At 35.5% G+C, this 22,614-nt stretch overlaps 1 protein-coding gene across 1 annotated transcript; it reads left to right on the forward strand.

The window, feature by feature from the left end:
- Positions 1–324: 324 nt before the first annotated feature.
- On the forward strand, positions 325–22,414 carry LOC101263087 (serine/threonine-protein kinase EDR1). Its single transcript, XM_010315599.4, has 17 exons — positions 325–484; positions 3,239–3,627; positions 6,378–6,581; positions 8,207–8,398; positions 8,560–8,816; positions 9,080–9,199; positions 9,338–9,427; positions 10,669–10,764; positions 15,934–16,011; positions 16,769–16,888; positions 18,321–18,544; positions 20,103–20,226; positions 20,312–20,331; positions 20,460–20,616; positions 20,696–20,984; positions 21,094–21,166; positions 22,149–22,414. Exons 2-17 carry the CDS (start codon positions 3,502–3,504, stop codon positions 22,229–22,231), a joined length of 2,253 nt encoding a protein of 750 aa, XP_010313901.1. The 5' UTR covers positions 325–484; positions 3,239–3,501; the 3' UTR covers positions 22,232–22,414.
- Positions 22,415–22,614: the final 200 nt, after the last annotated feature.

Here is a 22,614-nt window from a genome sequence, read left to right on the forward strand (position 1 = left end):
AGGTTTAGTTAGTAATGAGTGGGTAGTGGGTTGATTTATAAATTATACTAATAAATTAAAATTATAATCAATAGTTGAACGCCAAGTATTTTAAAAAATATTTAAAGAGTTTAATTTTAAAACAATTAAAAAAGTGGTCAATTTTGAACCCAAAGGTGGATGACAAGGGTATTTTGAAGCCAGGTGGATGAAAAGGGCATTTTTGAGCCAATAAATGAATGGAGGGTAATTTTGTACTATTTTCAATACTCTAAGAATTTTTTAGGCGCTTTTCCGTTGAAAAAATCTAAATTAAATAATTAGTGATAGTACAAAAATACAAAAATACTATTCGGACTACTGTATTTACTTTCTCCGTCTTCCTTGGGCGTTTCAGTTCGCCTGGTTTGCATCACTCTATTTCTCTCTCTTCACGCTTCACTATTTGGCCATTGCTACTCTATTACCTTCACATTTTCACTTCCTTTAGATCTGCTGGGTTCCGGTAAACTCTCCGAGCACAGTTTTGTTAATTGTCTTTACTTACTTCGATTTTTTCGTAAATAGTTACATTATATGGACGCATTTCTGCATATTGTAGCTCAATTCTTCTTCAATTTTATACTCTAATCAAATTCTGGTGCTAAATGTTACTCCGTCCTCACTGATACGGTATTTGCTTCAGAGGGAGTAATATTTCCCCAATGTGATGCGGGCTAAATGCCACTCCCCTGCGCCGTACTAATTTATGTGATACTTTGTGCTTTTTTGATAGTTGAACGATAAAATTTATCTTATTTGACATTAGAAAAATTGCAACTTATAGTAGTTGGAGTATAAGTTTTGAATATCTAAATTTTAAGTTGATATAATTTAATTCAGCTTCAATTATTAGTCAAATTACTTTTAAGAAGTGAAAAATGCCACATAAATTGGATGGGAGGGAGTAATATTTGGTTTTTTTTTGTAGCTGGTTAGAATTATGCATGTATTAGTTAAGAGCATATTAGCTATGTTGGTATTAGCTGTTCCATCTTCTACCTTGCATAAGATAATACACCAATTCCCTCATAACTTATACAACTAATAGTTATGCAGATATTTAAATTGCATCAAACGTCGTATTAATTTTATACATGAATAATTTATTTCCTAATTAGCTCCTAAACTTATGCAAAAATTAGTACATGAATAAGTTGCTTCTTTACTAGCTACCGAATGGGGTCGTTTGGTTGTTGGTTAGAGTTATGCATATATTAGTAATGTAGATCTTATTTATGAGAGAATTTCTGCATTATTTTATGTAGATATTAGTTATGCGGAGTTTAACCATTTATATATTCCTTATTTTATTCTATCGTGCATAAAATAATATATAGAGTCCCTCATAACTCATATATGTATTAGTTATGCGGATTTCTAAATTGCAAACCAAGCACTGTATCAATTTTATGTATGAATAACTTACCTGTTAACCAACAATCAAACGTAGTAGTACTTATGAAGGATTTAATACCAGCATAATTCACCTACAACCAGTTACCAAATGACCCCTTAGTCTATATAATCAGTGTCTGGATTACAGCTGTATTTGTGCTGAAATTTACTGTATTGTGGAAAATGAATTGGTGTCAAGCGTTATCTTGTGAGCAGCACTTGAAGTTAGAACCTAGATGATCTTAAGTTTGGTGATGGAGGGAAATTTTGAATCAGGAAATTGATGTTCTTGCTAGGGTCCTGGAAATTGTAAAAAGCAGTGTAAAAGTAATCAAATGGGATAAAACAGTTGAGCACTGTAGTAATCTGGATGTGCCTAGCTAGAAACACGCTGGCCTGAGGGTATAGTTGATTGTTTGAGTCATTTGTTTTGGTATGGCGATTTTAAGACATTTTCTTAGTTAGGAGGGATATATTCTCATTGGTTGTGAATTTTGGTTTATAAAACTCTAAGCATGAGGGTGTTTTGTGTAGTTTCAACGTGTAAACTGGTTCGTTTGCCAATTGTTTGATCAAGTTGGTGTAGGCAATAGTACTAACTGTTAGGAGTAGCAGATAGTGAGAGTTAATCTAGGTGCATTTCACAGTTCAGTGTACATGAGATGCAATTATAGATGTCTTTTGGAAGTTGGAAGTTGATTTTTCACGGTTTTTTGGGAATTATATTCTTGAAGCACTTGAATGCAGATGCAACAGTTTAGATTGTCAAATAGAAATGATAATATAAATCCACAGTGTAATATTTTTTTTTGACTTGTCTTTTGTATATATCTAATATGAATTACTTTTTTCTCCAACACCCACAAAAGAACCTTTCTTGATACATATTATATACTTTCTCCAATTTAATGAACAGAATGTGTCAATCTTTCTTTTTCTCACGATAAATTTCCATTATCTTCTTGGCAAGAATAGATATACCTAGGTTAGATTCAAACAGATTCTTTTTCACTCTTTTAGTGTCCCTACATTTATGTTTTATCGCCACACAAAGTTTCATCGTGTGGCTCAAAGTTTTATGCCGTGATAATTCGTGCAACTTTAAACGACTTCTTTGTTCTTATAAAATAGAATCAGGGTATCTCTCTCCACTTGTCGGCTATGTTGCTCGACTCTTCAAATACAATAGTGGGTGTTTGTTACATTCTCCAAAAGCTGCCATTTTTGAAGGATCCGACACGGGTGTGGCTGCATTTTTGGAGATGACCATACCCTTCCTCATCCTCATCTCTATGACCCTCTCCCAAACTTTCATAGTGTGCTTTAGTAGCTTTATACCCCTATAGTGGTTGCAATTTTGGATATCACCTTGTTCTTGTACAACGGGATCATTATACTCCACCTCCATTCTTCCAACACTCTAGTCGTCCTGAAAATCACATTAAAAGTATAAGGTTATGGGTTTTTAATTGCTTTCTCATAGTACTGGTTAGGAAAAAGCGTGTTGAATTATGCACGTTTTGAGCTTTTGATTGCTGGAGAGCTGACAATTTAATTCTTGTAAGGACCTACTCTTCACAAGTAGTAGAGCGTCTGTTTTAGTAATCTGATACTTGAAATAGTGATTAATTCTCTTCTTTTGTTATGGCCCCTGATTTCTCTCTTATTTTTCCTATTTTCTATTTTTATTTTGGAGGGGAAGGGTGTGTCCAAGGCTTTAGTGAGTTCTTCTGCCGCGTTCCTGACTACAATAAAAGGAATTATAAATTGTCTTTCGCTGAAGAAACACATCAATTTGAGTCAACCAATTCTTACTTCGCAGGTCCATGGCATCAGCTTTGCACAGATCAAGTAGAAGAAGCTGTTAGATCATGATATTTTGTCTTAAACCATATGTGAAATTTATAAGCTCCTCTATGGGGTAGGAGCGGTACGAGATGATATTCAAATTCAATTATCTATGGACATGGAAGAGATACCAGATAAGTTGGGCTTGTAGAGCATAGATACTCCAATACTGCATGGTGGCATGCAGAATTTGCTGAAAAGTTTGGATCCGTTTCACTTGATGGCAAAGAAGAAATTATGAGGAATCAAGAATTAGCTGAAAGAGAATATAATACGTTGTCCTCTCAGACTGCTTCCCAGATTTTCTGGAAAACTGGAACACTTTCTGAACCAATACCAAATGGTTTCTACTCTGTTGTTCCTGTGAGTGCTGAAACTAATGATTTCTTTGTGTTGTTGCTTATATTGCGATATTCATTCTATTAAAAACTACTTTTGCTATCTAAGATCTGAATGAATTGAATATTAACCGCATACAGCTGATGCACTTCTAATAATAGATGTACTAATGATATGGGTTTTCTTAGAATCAGTACTTACATGCCATGAAGGATAGGATGAGAGAGAGAGAAATATTGCATTCGCAGATTTCACAGTTCTTCCACATCTATATTATTTTGTCCATTGATAAAAGGTATATTCATCTCAACCATTTTCCTGTTTTAGTTTTTAGATTTGCTTGAGGTGTAGGAAATCTTCAAATTATCTACCTCATATTTTGAGTAGCTGAGTAGGTTCTTTTATCAAGTACTTCTAGGTTATTTATTATTGTTGGATAAATCACACTGATAAAGGAAGCTTGAAGGGGTTATAAAGAGCTTGCAGTCTGACAAAATAGTTAGAACATATCATGCCATAATCCTACTCTTATAATTTTTTTTGGTAATGTTTAAGAGCTTTATATCATTTAAATTATGGTCAAATCCCAGTATCGAGAAAAAAACAACTTAGATTTTAGATTGTAGGATTTTCTTCTTAATTGGAAAAGAAATTGTCTTCATTGATTGTGAAAAGTGTTAAGTAGCTGTCATGTGTATCCATTCTGGTGATTTCATCCTTGTTTTGATTGCTGTTTACTGCCTTACTTCCTAAATCGGCAGAAATGAAAGCAAAGGAAAATCAAACTTTGAGCTCATTGGGTATTTTATCGTCACAGATGTAGTTATATAAAGGAACTCATGAATTTATAGTAATATGATTGAAGTGACAATTCCAAAACAAGCGCGTCGACACCTCCGTAGTTTCCTACAAAATGCGTTTAAACTGTTTGTTTCTATGCTGTTTCTTTGGTGACATCTGATGAACTTCAAATAGGAGTTGTTAGTTCCTGTGCTCCATTTCTCCAGTTTTTCATGTTATAGAAGGTTTGAGATGAATGATGAGATTAAAATTTCTCATGTGTTCTACTTCATAAATAGATTACTGAACTTCTCTGTAGTCTGAGAAATGGAACATGGTCCTTGTAATAAATGGATATTAACGTTTTTGTGCGTGGTGTTTGATCCATATTTTACAAATTCTAAATACCTTTGGAGGTTAATTAGAGTAGGTAAGGAGTTCAGGAAGGCTCTTAGAAAGTCAGGTTTTAGATTAAGGGTGAGATGAAATGATCATATTTTTTTTATGGAAAAGGTTCAATTACCCAGGAAGTGGATAAATATCCTCAAATACAAGGAAATGTGTGAAAGTAAGCTAAATAGATCCTGCTGTCTTTTAGAACTTTTAGGAGGAAGTTCCAATTAACATGATCGTGAGCCTTCTCGATGTCAAGTTTTCAAAATACCAAGAGTCTGCTATTTGATTCTAGAATCCACACACTCATTGGCTGTCAATGCTACATCCATGATTGTCTACCTTTAATAAAAGCCATTTGATGTCTATCCACCAGTTTATCAATCACTCTCTTGAGCCCTTCAGTGAGGAGCTTAGAGATAATTTTATACACACTCTTAGTCAGACTTATAGGGGTCTGAAATCTCACAGACTCTTAGCACCATTTTTCAAGGGAATCAAGGCAACATTCGTTGCATCGGAACTCTTTTCATAATTATCACTCCTGTGAAAGTTTCTGATAGTGTCCATCACATCCTTTTTCACAATTTCCCAGCAGTATTGGAAAAATCCCATAGAATATCCATCTGGGCGTGGAGTTTTGTCAGCAGCACACAACTTTAAGCATTCCAACACCTCTTATTTTTCAAATTCTCTATGCGACCAATCATTATCATCTTCACTGATTATCGAGCCTTCTTGAAAGTTGAATAAAGGTCTCCAGTGTACTTCTCAGAGTATAAATTCTTATAGAAATCCACAATCTCTTCCTTGATTCTATCTGGATCAGTGATGGTCTCTCCATGAGCTTCTTTGATGTCAATGTGATTAAATCTTTAACTTGATCAAAAGAACTCTTACGCTACTACTTCTATTATATTAACTTATGTTTCCTCTTTTGAGGGAAGCTGCTGCACTGGCTAGTTGCATGAATGAAAAATATTAGTTAACTTCACTATTGTAATTACTAATCTAGAGTATATATTTCTGTATGTAGTCTTCTCAAGGTCCATCAATTGCCTCAATTATAACTTGTTTGAATAATCTGGCCCTTTATATTTCCCAAGGAATATACCTAATGTCGACCTTTACATTTCTGTCAAGGACACATTTCTATGGGAGTTATCTTTCCAGTGCTCTTCCTACTTTTTAGATCTTCTAATGTGGGTGCTGCTACAAAATTATGATTTTTTTTGAGAAAGGTCTGCTATAAAATTATGATAGTGTCCCAGCCTGCATTTGGTGGACTATTCGGCTGGAAAGGAATCAAAGATGTTTTGAGAACAAGATCAGCTCTTTGGAGAAGCTGAAGCTGAATTGTTTAGCTCTTTTCTATTTTTGGTGTAAACATGAATATCCTCGTGAAGATGATGATATCCCTAGTATCTTAGAATTCTTAATGGGATCATAGGAAAACAACAACACTTTGTATTTTTGATTGTAAGCATTACTGGAATACGTCCTGAGTATTCATTTGTTTATAATACAAGTTACCTTTTCTCAAAAAACATTATAGGAAATTGCATTGCTAAAATTTTAATGTGTGCACGATTTTGGCTCAGGAGAAAAGGCTAAAGGAACGTTTTGAAGACATTCCTACATTGGATGAGCTTCATGCTTTAGAGCTTGAGGGTTTTGGAGCAGATGTTATACTTGTGGATTCCAAGAAAGACAAAAAGCTTACAATGCTAAAGCAACTGATTGTTACACTGGTGAAAGGTTTGAATGCAAGTCTTGCAGCAATGATAAAAAAGATAGCTGGATTGGTGGGTGACTATTATCCTCCCCCCCCTCCCCCCACCAAAGCCCCAACCCCCAACCCCAACATGCATATCACTTGTTCCTGGAGTCCATACTTGTTTGCCCTAGTTCTTGATAAGTTAATTAATGGTATAAGGATGACATTTAGCCCATATAAGAAGAAAAGATAAAGTGAGATTAGACAGGATTATGGGGCCTAAAATACAGTCAATTCAGATATCCAGTCTTAGTCTTTCAGAAGAATGGGTACGACTCCGCCCCTTCCGTTCAACCGTCAAAATAGGCCATTACACTAAAGTCTTTACAGTTGGAAATGATAAGACTGTGGAGCAATGTGGATACAATAATGTAACGTAGCTTATCCCAACTTATTTGGAAGTGACTCGTAGTGACATACATATTGACCTTCTCTTTTCCTGATGTGTTTGTAGCAATTGGTTTCTCTTGTAACTATTTCTTGTTTGTTTCATCTTTTACATATTGATTGGTGGCTCTATGAATTGATCTCTGATTTTGGGATATTGCATTATTGGTAGCTCTTTGAATTGATCTCCGGTTTTGGGATTTTGCATAGAGATTAGTTCTGTTTAGTTTTCCCCTTGTTTTCTTGTCATTGCAGTTCATCCCAAATTTTGTTCTTTCCTTTGAGTTCAACTATGTTATGTTTATGCTTCATGTGTTTTTGTGTTTCCTATAAAATTACAGTTACCTTTCCCTCTGATTTAACTTAGTCACCAAACCTCCTTTCTGATTCCTAAAGTTGTGTTATTTATTAAAAAGAGAAGTTCCTGATACTGTGTTGACATTCATAATATTTTATCAAAATATGTTTTGCTTTGCAAAATTCTCTTGCAACTTGCATGTTATTCTGCTGACTCCCTCAATTTTTTTGGGACAATGGTACCAGTTTTTGTATTCATTATAAACCAAAACAGTGCATAGGTTGCACTGAAACCATATTTACTAGAGAATTCGATGACTACTGTCCTGTGACTAAAGAGAATCTAAAACATCAATATCGAGGCAGTATCATTGGGATACAACTGGTTACACCAAAACATAAGGTCAAGGCACAATTCGATTTGACTTTCTCCATACTATTCAGTTTACTTTCATAGCATCTAAGATTCCTCTCCTTCCAAATTGTCCATCAGATACTAGTTGGGACAATTCTCCATCTAATCCTCCTTTGCCTGTGTACCTGCTTATTCCCAGCTCAGGAGAGCTTCTACGACTCCCTGGCATAGTCCATACTCCATGAGATGGCTAACATCCTCAAATCCTTTTTGTCTGTGATGCTGAATTTCCATCCAAAGGATCTTCAAAAATCAGTAAAGAGGAAATTATTCAAATTTTTGAGAGATAATTCCTCGTATGGTCACTCAACTAACTGAATTACCTAATTAATGTGGCAATGTAAGCAATTAAACTGAACTGTTTTTGGTGCCAAATTACTGGAGTAATTTTTATTTTTTTATATATATATTTTTTTTAAAAAATAAAATTTTGTGGAGCATATGATGTCTGTACTTTCACCCTTGAACTGTACAGTTATAAAGGGAAAAAAGGTTGAAGTTTAATCTATGGACATTTGTGATTTCTCCCGTTGCTTGCATGCCTTCCTATACAGGTGTCAGATGTTTACAAGCGTCCAAATTCAGAAACAAGTCATGCTAAGGCTGCACTTGAGGAAGCCTCTCAGATTTCTGACAACCAAGGTATCCAGATGTTGGGTCAAATAAGACATAGCTCATCGCGTTCTCGAGCAATATTATTCAAATTGCTTGCAGATACTGTAGGTCTTGAAAGCCGGCTGGTTGTGGTGAGCTTGACGCTTATTTTTGCTTGGACATTTCTGTTTATCTCTAAAATTAGGCCTAATCATTGTCTTGCTACTTGTTACTATGAATTATTGCTACCATTTCTTTCATTTCCATATATACTTATATTTTACTTATTATAAATTTATGGTTCTCAAATCAGGGTTTGCCCGCTGAAGGGGCGTCCGAGTGTGCAGAATCTTATAAGCACATGTCTGTACTTGTTGTGCTAAATTCTGTGGAGCTACTTGTTGACCTTCTGCATTTTCCTGGTCAACTTATTCCACGAACAACCAAGGCGATTCTCCTCACCCACATCGCTGCTGGGGAGAGTGATTCTGCAGAAAATGATTCCTGTGATTCGCCTTTGGAGCCTAACAGCCCCCTCTATGGGTTTTCAGAGAGAAATGATACTGATAGGTTAGAAGAAAATATTATTTATTTTTAATAAATTCAACTTCAATTTAGTTTCTGTACTCTTCTTCTGTTTTGTGACGAGTATTTTCCATTCGGGTTCTATACTCTTCTTCTGGATATTAAAGAAAACACTCTTCTTCTGTTGTGTGATGAGAAATCTTCATAGACATATTATATCTCCCCCTAGAAATTTCTTTTTTTCTTTGGTGTAGAAACAGTTAGTTGCCTACTTAATATTTGTTTTAACTAATCTTCCATTTCTACAGCTCTGAGAAAGATGACATCCTCCAGTATCAGAGGAGATTTGAAGCATCTTCAAATGCTGCAGGACCTTCATTGAGGAATACAATGTTGCGCTCTAACACTTCAATAAACAGAGAATTGGGGTATTATTTTGCTCATCCTGAAAGCCATGATTTAACTTTTGAAAGATAGTTAAAGACCATCTTTGAGTGTAAGACATTGCAGATTACTTTGAAAATTAAGTTTTTTTGCTTGCTTTTATTAAGTTATTTCTGTACCAGTTTCTCGCATAGTGCACCTAATACTGCTACAACGGTTTGGAGAAGAGGTCGCAGCAAAGTTATAACAGAACCGAGGACTGCAAGTTCAAGGTTTTTTTCTGATGTCAGACTCCTATTCTGATGTTTTCTTTGACATATTTTTCGTTTTGTTTACAAGTTCTTCAGTTGTTTGGACTTCTAATAATGCACTTATCAAAGTCCTGTGATGTTAGGGTCTATTCATGCTAGCACATGTCTCAGTATGTTACATGAATTTGGGTGTGAGTAATAGAAATGGTTAAGGAACAGACACATGTATACGTATTCAGTTTGTAAGGTTTTCTGGTTTCATCGTTTCTCAACATTAATGAAACTCAATGTTACCAAACTTTATTCTCGTGAACATATCCTTGTTTGGATAATCAGAACAATGCTGCCAAGCAGGCCATGTAGGGCATAAGATGAACACAAATTTATCATGTTGGGTAGCTTGAGTGCAAAAGGCAAAATGCTTTTGAAACAGAATGTTTGAGGTCTGTGTTCTGAGATTAAGGTATTTCTGTATTGCACATTGCATAATTTTGGGGTTTTCAGATACGATTATTCGGCTTTATCTGGATTAGTTCCATTTTAATATTAGACAGTATTATACTATTGTCTTTTACTCTATACGATAAATAACTTGGCACAAGATGAGGATGATCCTGCAAAGTTGTGATGCTTGGTGCTGTTGCTAAGTTTTTATTCTGACTTGAGAAAACAGAATCTTATTTGGTGACTCATTTTCTGGTTTCTCTGGAATTGTTCTGAATTTGGACAAGCATACCTGAAAGTATAATAATTGTACCTTTATGTGAAAGTGCTCAGCTAAAAACACTTAACCCCTGAGTTAGTTTAAAAGAAGACTCCGGGATAGGAATTTCCAGGCTTTGTTTGGATAAATGATGGTTACAAGTTACAATACATTAAGTCGCTACTTGTTTTGACATGCTCATGGTGGAGCTTACATTCGGGGTACCTCCTGAATGACTAGTGTCTACCTCAACTTCTCACATATTTCTACTTTAACTTCACATGTGAGATTTAGATATAACTTATTGATCCATAGATGGAAATAAGTATGTATATATTTTGAGTGCTTGTCATGGTTTTTGTTTTCAACTACTGGCAATTATTTGGAGAATCTCTTTTTACGCATGTAATAAATTAATTGGGACTTAGATGCTTAATCTGTGTTCAGCAAGCATCAAACTGACTCTTTTATCTACATTTACTTGAAATGAGCTGTTCAATATCTTAATACGTTGCTGTGTTATTTTTTCTCATTTTTCAATTGCTTTATATCCTTTCAGTCCTGAGCATCCTTCATTTAGAGCACATGGACGGTCCATGCTTAGTGGTGATAATCGAACTTTCAGAGGTTATTCAGATGATGTTTCTACTTCAAGGTATCTTATGTAGTCCTGTTTTCTGTTTCCTCTGAGAGTATAACTCCTAATGATTTACATATGTGAATCAATGATATTATTACTTTTGGTTTTCCCATGATTTCATCTTTATCAGGTATGTTTTTCATTCATGTTTAGTGGCTCCCTGTTTACACCCTTAGGCTAAATGTTTGCTAAAAGTTATAAAAGAGGTCAATGATGTTTACATAAAAAGTTCTGAATCTTAGTAGGCATTTGTCCGTAGATTCCAAATATTTTCACTTTTTTAAGGAATTTATGGAGCTGGAATTGTTTTTGGTTATACTTTTTGCAATGAATATTTGGAATAAAATTCATGCTTGAATGTACTTGAATACAACTTCAAAATTGAAAAGTGAGCCAGAACTGGTGAGTTGATAATCTCCTTTTTGATGCATCATTCTTATAGCTTATAGCGGAGCTCTTGTCCAGCAGCCAAAGGTAACAAAGATTTGTATTTGATCAAGTAACATATTCATCTTGAACTAGTGATCTCCTTTGTGCATGAGCGGTGACCCGTGACCCTCACAATATTGAAGAATCTTTCAAGAGTTCAGTTGCAGATGGAGTGTATTGGTGTTGAACAACTGCAACTCATAGAAAGAGCAGTTATTATTAAGAATCCTGGCATGGAGGCAGTAGAGTGTGCCTAAATTTGGGAATATCTTGCTGAAAAGCTTGATTGGGAAATTATAGAAGTTACTATGTATACAATTTGGTAAGTGTGTAATTACAAAATAAAATCCTAATTAGATTCCTGATTAATGCAAACCATATAATACACTCTCCCTCAAGCTGGACTTACATATCATAATGTTCGAGCTTGTAAAAAATGTACTTGACCTGAGGTCCTTTGAGAGATTAAGTTAGAACATCTTTTAACTTATCATTTAAGATAACAAAGCTGGTGGAGATTAGAGATGGTAATTCTGAACCGAACCGCCCAACCCAGTAACAATTAGACGGGTCAAAGAGTAATAAGTAGATGGGTCAAAATGTGTATACCCATTTTGACCCGTGGAAAGAGTGGGTTAGGATGGGTTAGAGATGTAACTCAACGGGTTAGTAGACAACCCAAGCCACTGGGTTGAAATTGTTCATAAAGCAAATGAATAATATCTGGCACAGAGTTCGAGGACCCAAAGCTTAGTGAAAAAGCATTTGACAATTCATAATAAGTCATTGGATGATACACGAAATCTCCTTATTTATCTGATACTATTAATATAGAAATTTGGAGGAGATTTATTAAAATACTTCTTTAAGTTTTAATTTTCTTTCGCAATTATCAATAATATTAAATTATTAGAAAATAATGAATCAGCAACGTAAGTTTTGTCTAGCTAATGATATTAGTATCTAAGTTGCCTGGGTACAGGAGTGTATTGGTATTGAACAACTGCAGCTCATAGAAAGAGCAGTTATTATTAAGAATCCTGGCATGGAGGCAGTAGAGTGTGCCTAAATTTGGAATACCTTGCTGAAAAGCTTGATTGGGAATTTATAGCAGTTACAATGTATACAATTTGGTAAGTGTATGATTACAAAATAAAATCCTAATTGGATTCCTGATTAATGCAAACCATCTAATACACTCTCCCCCAAGCTGGACTTACATATCATAATGTTCGAGCTTGTAACAAATGTACTTGACCCGAGGTACTTTGAGAGATTTAGTTAGGACATCTTCTAGCTGATCATTTAAGAATTAAGATAACAAAAGCTGGTGGAGATTAGAGATGGTAATTCTAAACCCAACCGCCCAACCCAGTAAAGATTAGACGGTTCAAGGAGTAGTAATAAGCAGATGGGTCAAAATGTATATAACCCATTTTGATCTGTGGAAAGAGTGGGTAGGAGGGTTAGAGAGATGTAACTCAATGGATTAGTAGAAAACCTAAACCATTGGGTTGAAATTGTTCATAAAGTAATGAATAATATCTGGCACAGAGTTCGAGGATCCAAAGCTTAGTTACAAAGCATTTGACAATTCATAATAAGTCATTTGGATGATTCACGAAGTCTCCTTATTTATCTGATACTATTAATTATAGCAATTTGGAGAAGGAGATTTGTTAAAATACTTCTTCAAGTTTTAAGCTTCTTTCACAATTATCAATAATATTAAATTATTAGAAAATAATGAATCAGCAACGCAGGTTTTGTTTAGCTAATGATATTAGTATCTAAGTTGCCTGGACATAGGTGTCCCATACAAGTGCGGAAATAGAGGTCGGATCCTTCATGATCAAATTTTAAGATTCAGGTATATGCATCCAGGTATAGATACGGGTGCGGGAATTCGGCTAAAAATAGTTCAAATATCTACAAATTGAGTTATGAAATCTAAATTATGAGATCTTATGTGGACAACTCGAGGAGAAATATTGATCAAAAGGAGAATCCTTGGAGGAGATAAAGGAAAAGGAGTGGCATAGAAATTTCTATCTACAAGGCACCTGCTTTTGTTTTGATTACAGAAGTCATTGAATTTGTCGGGAATTTCTCCGTCGATTTTGATCGAAGTAACCAAAATCAGTTGACCAGAAGGGGTACGGATCTTGCTGCCACATCGTGTTGACACGGGTGCCACATCGAACGCAAAGAGTCCAAGCAACTTAGATTAGTATCATTCAATTGATCTTTTTGTCAGTTTTTGGTTTTTGACAACTCATGAGAGAAGTTCATTTATTATGTCAAAGAGAAGCACACATAAGTCACCATATGTTAAGCATAATAAGACCTAAAATGGCTACAGTTCAACTAATCTTCACAAAAAATACGGAGTAGATGTATAACTAAAATAGAAAATTGAAAGTATTTCCTATTCTGAGTTAATAATAAAATCTGATTGATGGTCTTTTATATCACAATGAAGGATGCATCTATGTTATAAACTTAAAATCCAAAAAAACGAGGTGGAGGATAAGTAATTGTAACATTGGGGAGAATTGGGTGGGTTAGGTTATAACCCATTGCTGAACCCATCTTGAACTTGGTAGCCTTTGGGTGGGTTGGTTCACGACCATTTGTTGTACCAATCCATTCTAACCAGCCCATATTTAACCCAACCCGCCCATTTGACACCCCTAATAGCGATGCTTCTAGACTCAGTGTTCTGTCTAATGAAATGACAATCCACCTATATATGTTTTCTCATGAAAAACAAGATTTGAGGCAATGTCAAGATAAGCTTGATTGTCACATATTAGTTTTATTTGCTTGACTCTACACACCTTCACTCTTGGAGAAGTTGTTTAACCAGATGAGTTCACAGGTTGCAAGAGCCATATCTCAAAATTCTGCTTCTGATGTTCAGTCTTGAACAAGCGAGGTTGAGTTCCACAGATGTTACACTAGCATTCTTAACTACGCGGTCATCACGACCTTGGTCAATAAACCATAGTTCAATTGAAGCGGACAATAACATGTAGTTTACTACGGTGTTCCAATTTCACTGAGGTAATAGTGGAAGAATTTGAAATGGATGAAAAGAGGTCTGATATCACCTATGTTTGAAGGATTTATTCGCCTTTCTCTGTCATATTTGATATTTCTGTATGATTCTATGACAGGAAGAGGTAATACTAGAACCCAAAAATAAAAAAAACAACTTGCAACAGTAACCTGAGACCTAGATGGCTTACTGACTTGATGGTAGCCTACTTGTACCAGATATGGGTGGAAAGGAACCCGGATCCGTAGGTTCAACTGGTTGACAGTAAAGGAGTTGGATTCTGAAGGTGAAAGGAAGTGATTCGGATAATGTTATATTCTGGGCTTGAGTGTCCTTTCTCTGGCAATCTGTAGGTAAAAGATTCAATGGAAAAGGTCACTGGAAAATGTGGTATGTGGGGACGTGTGGGTCAGGTAGCGAGATGGGTCATCATATAGGAGTTAATGGCTGGTCTTCTGGCAGTAGATTTTTCCGGAAAGGATCGCCAGGAGCCTGTGAATCTTTCTAGGTGGAAGGTGAGACTTGAAGTCCTATTAAGGAGAAATCCAACTCCAGCAGTGAAGAGATTCCTGGCAACACTAGCTTTTTACAGACTCCCAGAAATTTTAGCAGGGGTTCTCCTTATATCATGAAAAAATTGGAGTATACATTACTTAAAAGCTTGGTTGGAAATTTATAGAGATTTATGCATTTCAGCAAATTGTATGCTTGCAAAATAAACCCCTAATTATATCTCTAATCAGATCCCTGGCTAATGCAAATCATGTAATATCTTAACAGGAAAAGTTTATTTGTTAGATAGTCTGGAGCTAAATCAAGCCAATTAAATTCATATTGGGCACACAATGAGTTGTAAGCTTTTAAAATTTTCCCATCTATGCATGCCTTTCACGATTAACTAAATAACATTGCAACATGCTGCTAAAATTCAGGGTTATATACTTTTAATAGCAAAGGAGAACAATATAAGGGAAAATAACATGAGACAGTTGCTGCTGTCAACATGAAACAGCAGGTTGTATTCTTGCAATGAGATGTTCCACTAATTCGGTTTATTTACCCCTTTTTGCTGAGCATTTCAGAATAAAATTTAACCTGTCTTTGAAATGGAAAAAAATATGTGCAGTTTGTTCATCTTTGGTGTTATGAACGCAACTGCATTGCTCTTCCATATATTTTTTTTTGATGAAGTAAAGTTGTATTCCTCAGCAATGAGGGTATGCTAGCAACCATCAAAAAGATTTACATCAGTGACCCAAAAAAAAACCAACTCAAGAAATTGCTACTAAACTTATAAAGAAGAAAAAAAGTTTAAAATCTGTCCAGAATCCTCTATACCCTTCTCATTACACCAAAAATAGGTCTTCATACAACACCATTTGATCTTTTTTACTGATTCTGCAGTATTTTCCATAAACCTCTTGTTTCTTTCTCTCCAAATAGTCCACCATACAAGAGGGTATCATGTTCCACCATTTCTTCTGGCTCTTACTCCCCCCCTTCCATATTTTTATGTAGATAGGTAATAGCATAAATGTTGGCATGCATCTAAGTTAAAATATGTGCAGGTTCTTAAATTCTATACTTCTTAAGATGTACTCTGTTTTCTGTTAATAACTGAACTAGCTTCTCAAAATTTTCAAATATAAATAAAATTCGTGCAAATGTTTGCTGACTTTCCTATTGTTTCACAGGTCAGAAGGTGCACCGACATCAGAAACACAGAGAATACGAAGAAGAAAAACTCCAGAAATTGGTGATGATGTCGTAAGGTCAATATTTTTACTACAATAATCATATCAACAGCCTTACTACAGCATTACTATACATTGGCTCATATTTTCCTGTATTTGCTTGATTATATCTATTATCCTGACAGATTTCAAGAATTTTATCTGCTGCGTTTGTTTGATAAAGTTTTTTGTTTTCTCACACAAAGTTAATTGGTATAGAAGTAAGGAAAAAGTGTTTTTCTTTTTCCAAAAAAACCAAGATGTCATTGATGTCACTTGATCCTTATGTCTGAAATTTAAAGAAATTATATTTTTTTCTTTCCTCCCGTTCATTTCACTGTAATTTTTGCAATAATTCTTCATCTTATTCTATTAGTACTTGTCTTCAATATTTTGCTTAAAGTTTCCTAAAGTTTTCTCTATCTTTATGTTTCTTGTTGAGCTTAGTAACTTTTTCAATACTCTTTTCCTTTTTTTTTAAATGTTGCTAGTTTTTAACTCATTTGTCTAATACATATTGTTTTATTGAAAAATGTTATTACATTTAGATAATGGTGGTGAAAATAATAATATGGGTGGTATGGTAAAAATAAAACAAACTTATGAAGAACAACAAACATTTATAGAGAACTATCCAAACATCACTTAAGGTCACTTACAGCTAAAAAACATCTTACCTAGAAAGGGTTCCTGGAAGTTCTTTTTCATAATATGGTGTTGACCTGAAGATTGTTAAAAGACTTCTTATGTGCCACTTTCTTCTACTTATTTCATCTTTGGGTCATAACCATACCAGGGCTGTTATAGCTATGAATGAAGCACTCAAGCAGAACCGACTCTTGAAAGAGCAAGAAGAAAATAGTTCATATCATCATGCCTCGACCAACAGAGATGGTGCTTCAGATCTGAAAAAGATGTACGTTACCTTTTGTCTCTAGTTTGAGGACCATTATTAGTTTTGATATCTTTTGCTCTGGTAACAGTTAAGTTTTATGCGTGATACCAGTGGTCAGTAAAATTATGTTTTCCAGTTTTCACCTTTTTAGAATGGAAAGGAATACTCCCTCCGTTTCAATTTGTTTGTCTGGTTCGACTTGACACGGAGTTTAAGAAGGTAAATAAGACTTTTCAATCTTGTGGTCTTAACATGGTTTTCTCCAATTCCACAAGGAAGAAAGTTGTTTCCCATAGCATTTTCACCAACCTAACGTGGGGGAAATTGAAAGTTTCCTGCATACAAACCCCTAGTGTGACCATCGATAGGAGACTATCTTTTCGTAAGTCTAATAAAAGCTTGGATCTCAAACATCAATAATTGGTTCTACTTTGTTAGTTCTAAGTTCATATATCACTTTGATGTTGATAAAGTTGATCATTTTAAGTTGTATAGAGTAAGAAACATGCACCATCGGTCCATCCGTGCATGCATATTGTGGACGATTTGGCTGGAGTGGAAAAATAAGATAGTTTGAAGGCTTACCAAACCCCTGTACATAAAATTTGATACAGATTCGTGTATTTCGGCTTTCTGGTGTAAGATAACAGATGTATATGAGTTCCTCAGACCTGAGATGTTTGAAATAGGGAAGTTCTAAATTTTTGCCATGTACAAATTACCTGCTAGGTGCCATCTCTGAAATAAAGTTACTTTTACTTGTAAAGCAAAACAATATATTTTATCAAATTGTTGGAGGGACTAAGTTACAACACTTCTAATCCAGTTGTATATATTTGCACACATGATATTCATACTTGCATAGTATTCTATTTTCTTTCAGCCTTTTTTGTGAGGATGTCGGGGTTGGTGGTGGTCTGGTGAACTTGACGGAAGAGAACTGTTGCAAATGTGTTGAAGGAGGATGGATATTTGAACTGTTACCTTACCTGGTACCTGCTGCTGGTGGGAGGTGGCAGGTATCCTGTGGAATTAGGCGAGGTGCGCGAAAGCTGTCCGGACCCCACGGTCATAAAAAATACATATTTAGTCTCTGTTAAAATAGTTGCTGTGTTAAGAACTCAGACTTTTTCCCTATGTAACCCTATTGAGGTTTGAATGTAGTTGAAATTTCTTCTTAACTCTGATTTTGTGGGGCCTCTAGTTGTGGAAATTAAATGAAAAGGCATTATCTTTTCGTTTTCCAATTCAGGTTTAAATCAGGAGGTTGTCATATTGTCATCCAAAATAAGTTTTGAACCCAGAACTCATCAATTCGTGAAAGTTAATATCTTGTTTGAATCTCTACTTGTTTCAGTCATTACTAACTAGAGTCCCTTTTTGGTCCCTTGTTTCACCATGATGACCATGATGAAATGTCGGATCTGCATTCTAACTGTTTTGCTTTTTCAAGGGAGCAGATAAGTTCACAGAGATCAATGTCATTACCCTCATCTCCCCACGAGTTGAGGAGACAGGTTCCAGAAAGAAGTGGGCCAGACAGGATGAATGATGAATTGGTCTCAACCTGGAACAGGATTCTAGAATCACATATGTATCTGAATAAGCCTCTTCTACCTTATGAAGAATGGAACATAGACTTCTCAGAGTTGACTGTTGGCACTCGAGTTGGGATAGGTAAGCATTGTTCTTAAACATTGTTGTAGTAATACTGATGTATTTCAGCTTCTTTTCTTTCTTTCTTTCTTTTTTTTTGTTAAGTGTCTCAATTAGATATTTCTTTAGTGGCATTTATAGGGCTGCAATGAGCTAGATGAGTCTGCTCCCTTTGCTCCTTGGTCTCATGCTTTGTAAACTAGAATGTTATTGCTGGTGGATCATGCTTTGCCAACTTTATTGTAGGAGCAACTCAGGCAGCCAGGCTCATCCTTTTCGTCATCATAGTTCATGAAATCTTGATTATTGTTCTTTAATTATGATATTAAGTTGTCATCAAAATTATGATTTTAAATTAAAACTTGGATTTATTAGCTTCACTTCAGACCGTGGAGGATTCTACAGAGAGGGATGTTTACCTGGGTATCGTTATCAAGTAAAACTAGGCAAGTGAAGGTTCATATGTGTTATGTGAGAGAGGGAGGGTCCAGAGGGAAGGAGATACATCTAAATTACCATTTAGCCTAAGTATATATATTAAGTTTAGAACATCTTTTGAAAAGTTGAAGACAAGAAAGTGGACCATATTGAAGATTACCCTACACAGTGACAGCCGATGTGTCCTGTTGGGTTTTATTACACTGATCAGAGATTCTCCAATCCAATATGCTTTTGCACCTCTTTGTGAAAGTTGAGTTTAGTATTGACCCCGAGATGTCTCAGTTAATTTTTTTCCTCCCGAATCTCGTGTACAAAAGGACAACATTTTGCAGCTTCTATGGCAGAAAAGAACTCAAGTGTGTGGACATTGGGTGAAATAGGTTCTTCCGTTGGTTCTGACATACTAAAAATGGCACCAAAAATGGTCATGCGGTTATTTGTTTTTTTTAACTTCTGTCCCCTATGACTATCAGCTCTAATTTCCCGTTTCCATTAAGATTTTCAAAAAAAAGTATTCAGTCGTTTCAACTTCAAAATGGATTTATAACAAACATAATCTCGTGATTCCTATCTAAATCTACATCCCTAATATTATTTTTTGTCTTTCCATACATGGACCTTTGCTATGAGCTTATTGCTACTGACCTGATAATCCCCATGGCATGGACAGCAAAATTTTGTTGGGAAAGGGATGGAAACTAAAATCTATGAAACTTGGATGTGGATCTTGCAGATTGAGTGTTCACCAGATGTCATGTCCTTTACAGTCCTCTTGTACTAGAAAGAGATCCTTACAGTGTTTAACACCCTACCCAGATAAAAGCAAATTGCGTCATGTCACTGAAGTGGAAAGATACACTAGATATGGATACAGATAGATGCCAGAAGGATTTGTATTGGACATATAGGAAATTTTTGTACATTACCTCTTCAATGATCAAAGACCAGATATGTATTTATTTTTTCACATTTTGCTAGCTCACTTCTGTATTATAAGAAATGATTGTACAGTGACCTGTAGAATCAATGTGAATTTTAGAATATGACGTGACTTCTAGTTTTCTAATGAAAGATCTGGTTCCACTATCCCATGCTATATGAAAATTTGAGTTCTCAAACACTCTGGTTGTATTTCTAGGGTTCTTTGGAGAAGTTTTTCGTGGCAAGTGGAATGGAACTGAGGTTGCTATTAAAGTTTTTCTGGAGCAAGATCTTACTGCTGAAAATATGGAGGACTTCTGCAATGAGATCTCTATCCTTAGGTGTTGTATCTGCTTTATGGGTTTTGTTAGTTTGAGCTTTATTCAGTTCTAACTTGAAGTATTCTTTTCTTGTCACTTTTCCCAGCCGACTTCGACATCCAAATGGTACATCTCTCTTCTTGTTTGTTTCAAGTGTTGGTTTTTAGTTTTACTCCCAATATTGCCTAGAAGTGTATGATATTTCTAATTAGGATTTAGGCTAGTGTGATCTAACTAAATGCTATTCCTCACAGTTATATTGTTCCTGGGTGCCTGTGCAAACCCCCCACATTTATCAATGGTTACTGAATACATGGAGATGGGATCTCTATATCATTTGATCCATGTGAGTGGTCAAAAGAACAGGCTTAGCTGGAAGAAGAAGCTCAATATGCTCCGGGATATATGCAGGTTCGTTCACCAAATGTTCTTAAACTAGTACAGCTGCCATGTTAATATTAACTGATTCATGTTTATGTTGGATCTAAAGAGGGCTCATGTGCTTACATCGAATGAAGATTGTCCATCGTGATTTAAAAAGTGCAAACTGCCTTGTGAATAAGCGCTGGACTGTCAAAATTTGTGATTTTGGCCTCTCAAGAATAATGACAGATGCATCTATAAGAGACTCAACGTCTGCTGGCACTCCAGAATGGATGGCTCCAGAACTCATTCGTAATGAACCTTTCACAGAAAAATGTGACATTTTTAGCTTTGGTGTGATAATGTGGGAGCTTTGTACCCTAAACAGACCATGGGAGGGTATACCACCTGATCGGGTATGTTAATTTGACCTTGTAACTTGATACAAGTTAATTAGCTCTAGAAAATTGACATCCGTATATTTCTACGTTGCTGCATCTAGTAATGCATTATGCTTAATTTTAGGTCGTTTATGCTGTTGCCAATGAAGGATCAAGGTTAGAGATACCTGAAGGACCCCTCGGCAAACTAATAGCAGGTAATCGCAGTTGGATATAAGTTACATACACACTAGAGATTTTTTACACTATCAATATATTTTAGCTCATAACAAGTTAGTTACCACTTTTACCAGGTTATCACTTAATGTTTATCATAGAGATTACTTATTATCTGTATTGCTCGGATTCTCCAAAGATGTTACTGCACCCGTTTCTGATCCTCTAAAAATACCCTACTTTTGGAGGACCCGACATGCACTGCTAACATTTTTTGAAGAGCCTAAACATCACAGCTTATAATTACCTTATAAGTGACTTGATTACAACAATAGAATACCCAGTGTATTCCAATAAGCGGGGTCTGGCGAGAATGGTGTGTACACAACCCTACCTTGTGAATATAAAGGTTGTTTCCGATAGTCCCTTGGCTCAGATAATGGAGATAATCCTACAAGTGAGATTTGGGGAGGGTGGTGTATACATAGACTTCACATCTACCTTGTGAAGGTAGAGCGGTGGTTTTCGATAGACCCTCGGCACAAGTAATGAAGAAGAGAACAACAGCAACAACAAATTATGCAATAACCCTAGCAAAAGAACCATGTAATAATAAAAATCGATAATATGATGATATAATTCTGACTACTGCAGGTTCTTTTTCTAAACAAATTTGAATTCCATTTCATTTTTTATTTTAAGTTGAGTGAGTAGTAAGTAGCTAAGTGGATTTTAGCACATGCTTCTATGAGAATCTCCAAAGAAATTAGGAGAGTAATTATAATAAGACTGATTAGAGAAATTAGACAAAGTTCAACTACCCACTAACCTTGTACCCTAATCCTCGATCACCATATCCTTCTATCCTGTATGATATCCTTGGTATGTTGTAGGTGTGTCATGTTTGATCTAATCATCTCTCTCCAATACGTATTCAGTTTACGTATGCCTAAGTGATGTGATTGCATAAATATTTTACACTTCATTTTTATGATGAGTTTGGCCATGAACTTATTTTTGCAGATTGCTGGGCAGAGCCAAACGAAAGACCTAATTGTGAGGAAATTTTCACTCGACTTCTTGACTGTGAATACTCACTGTGCTAAGTGAATTCACTTTTTCTTTGTGTAGTGGAATACATTGTAGAGGCTTTAATTGATGTGCTGCTGAAGTTTTTACTTTCATATGTTTTTCCAGTTTAGGCCTGCACTCAAAATATAGAAATATTCCTGTTTTTGTAATACCAGCATGCAATGATAAGAGGTGATGATCTCTTTGTCACATTAAAAGGATGTGGAGTGGATGTGGTTGTTCCTCTCTTAATCAGAGATTTTGGTTTCGAGTGTTGATGTGAAAAAAAAATCCTTGGTAATGGATTCTATGTCTTGCAAATCTGGACTAGTTAGGCTTCAATGCAGATACCCAATGAAAAATAAATAAAAAATGGAGACCTATTTTGTGAGGTTTGTGCAATGTGTATCATTTGAAG

The sequence above is a fragment of the Solanum lycopersicum genome, chromosome 12 (assembly GCF_036512215.1).
Source record: "Solanum lycopersicum chromosome 12, SLM_r2.1".
Lineage (NCBI taxonomy): Eukaryota > Viridiplantae > Streptophyta > Magnoliopsida > Solanales > Solanaceae > Solanum > Solanum lycopersicum.

Excerpts from the sequence above, each read along its gene's own strand:
- LOC101263087 (XM_010315599.4), top strand. The coding sequence starts at position 3,502 with ATGAGGAATCAAGAATTAGCTGAAAGAGAATATAATACGTTGTCCTCT. Across the intron at positions 8,399-8,559 it reads TTGAAAGCCGGCTGGTTGTG|GGTTTGCCCGCTGAAGGGGC; the intron begins GTGAGCTTGACG and ends TTCTCAAATCAG. Across the intron at positions 20,227-20,311 it reads AATGAGATCTCTATCCTTAG|CCGACTTCGACATCCAAATG; the intron begins GTGTTGTATCTG and ends CACTTTTCCCAG.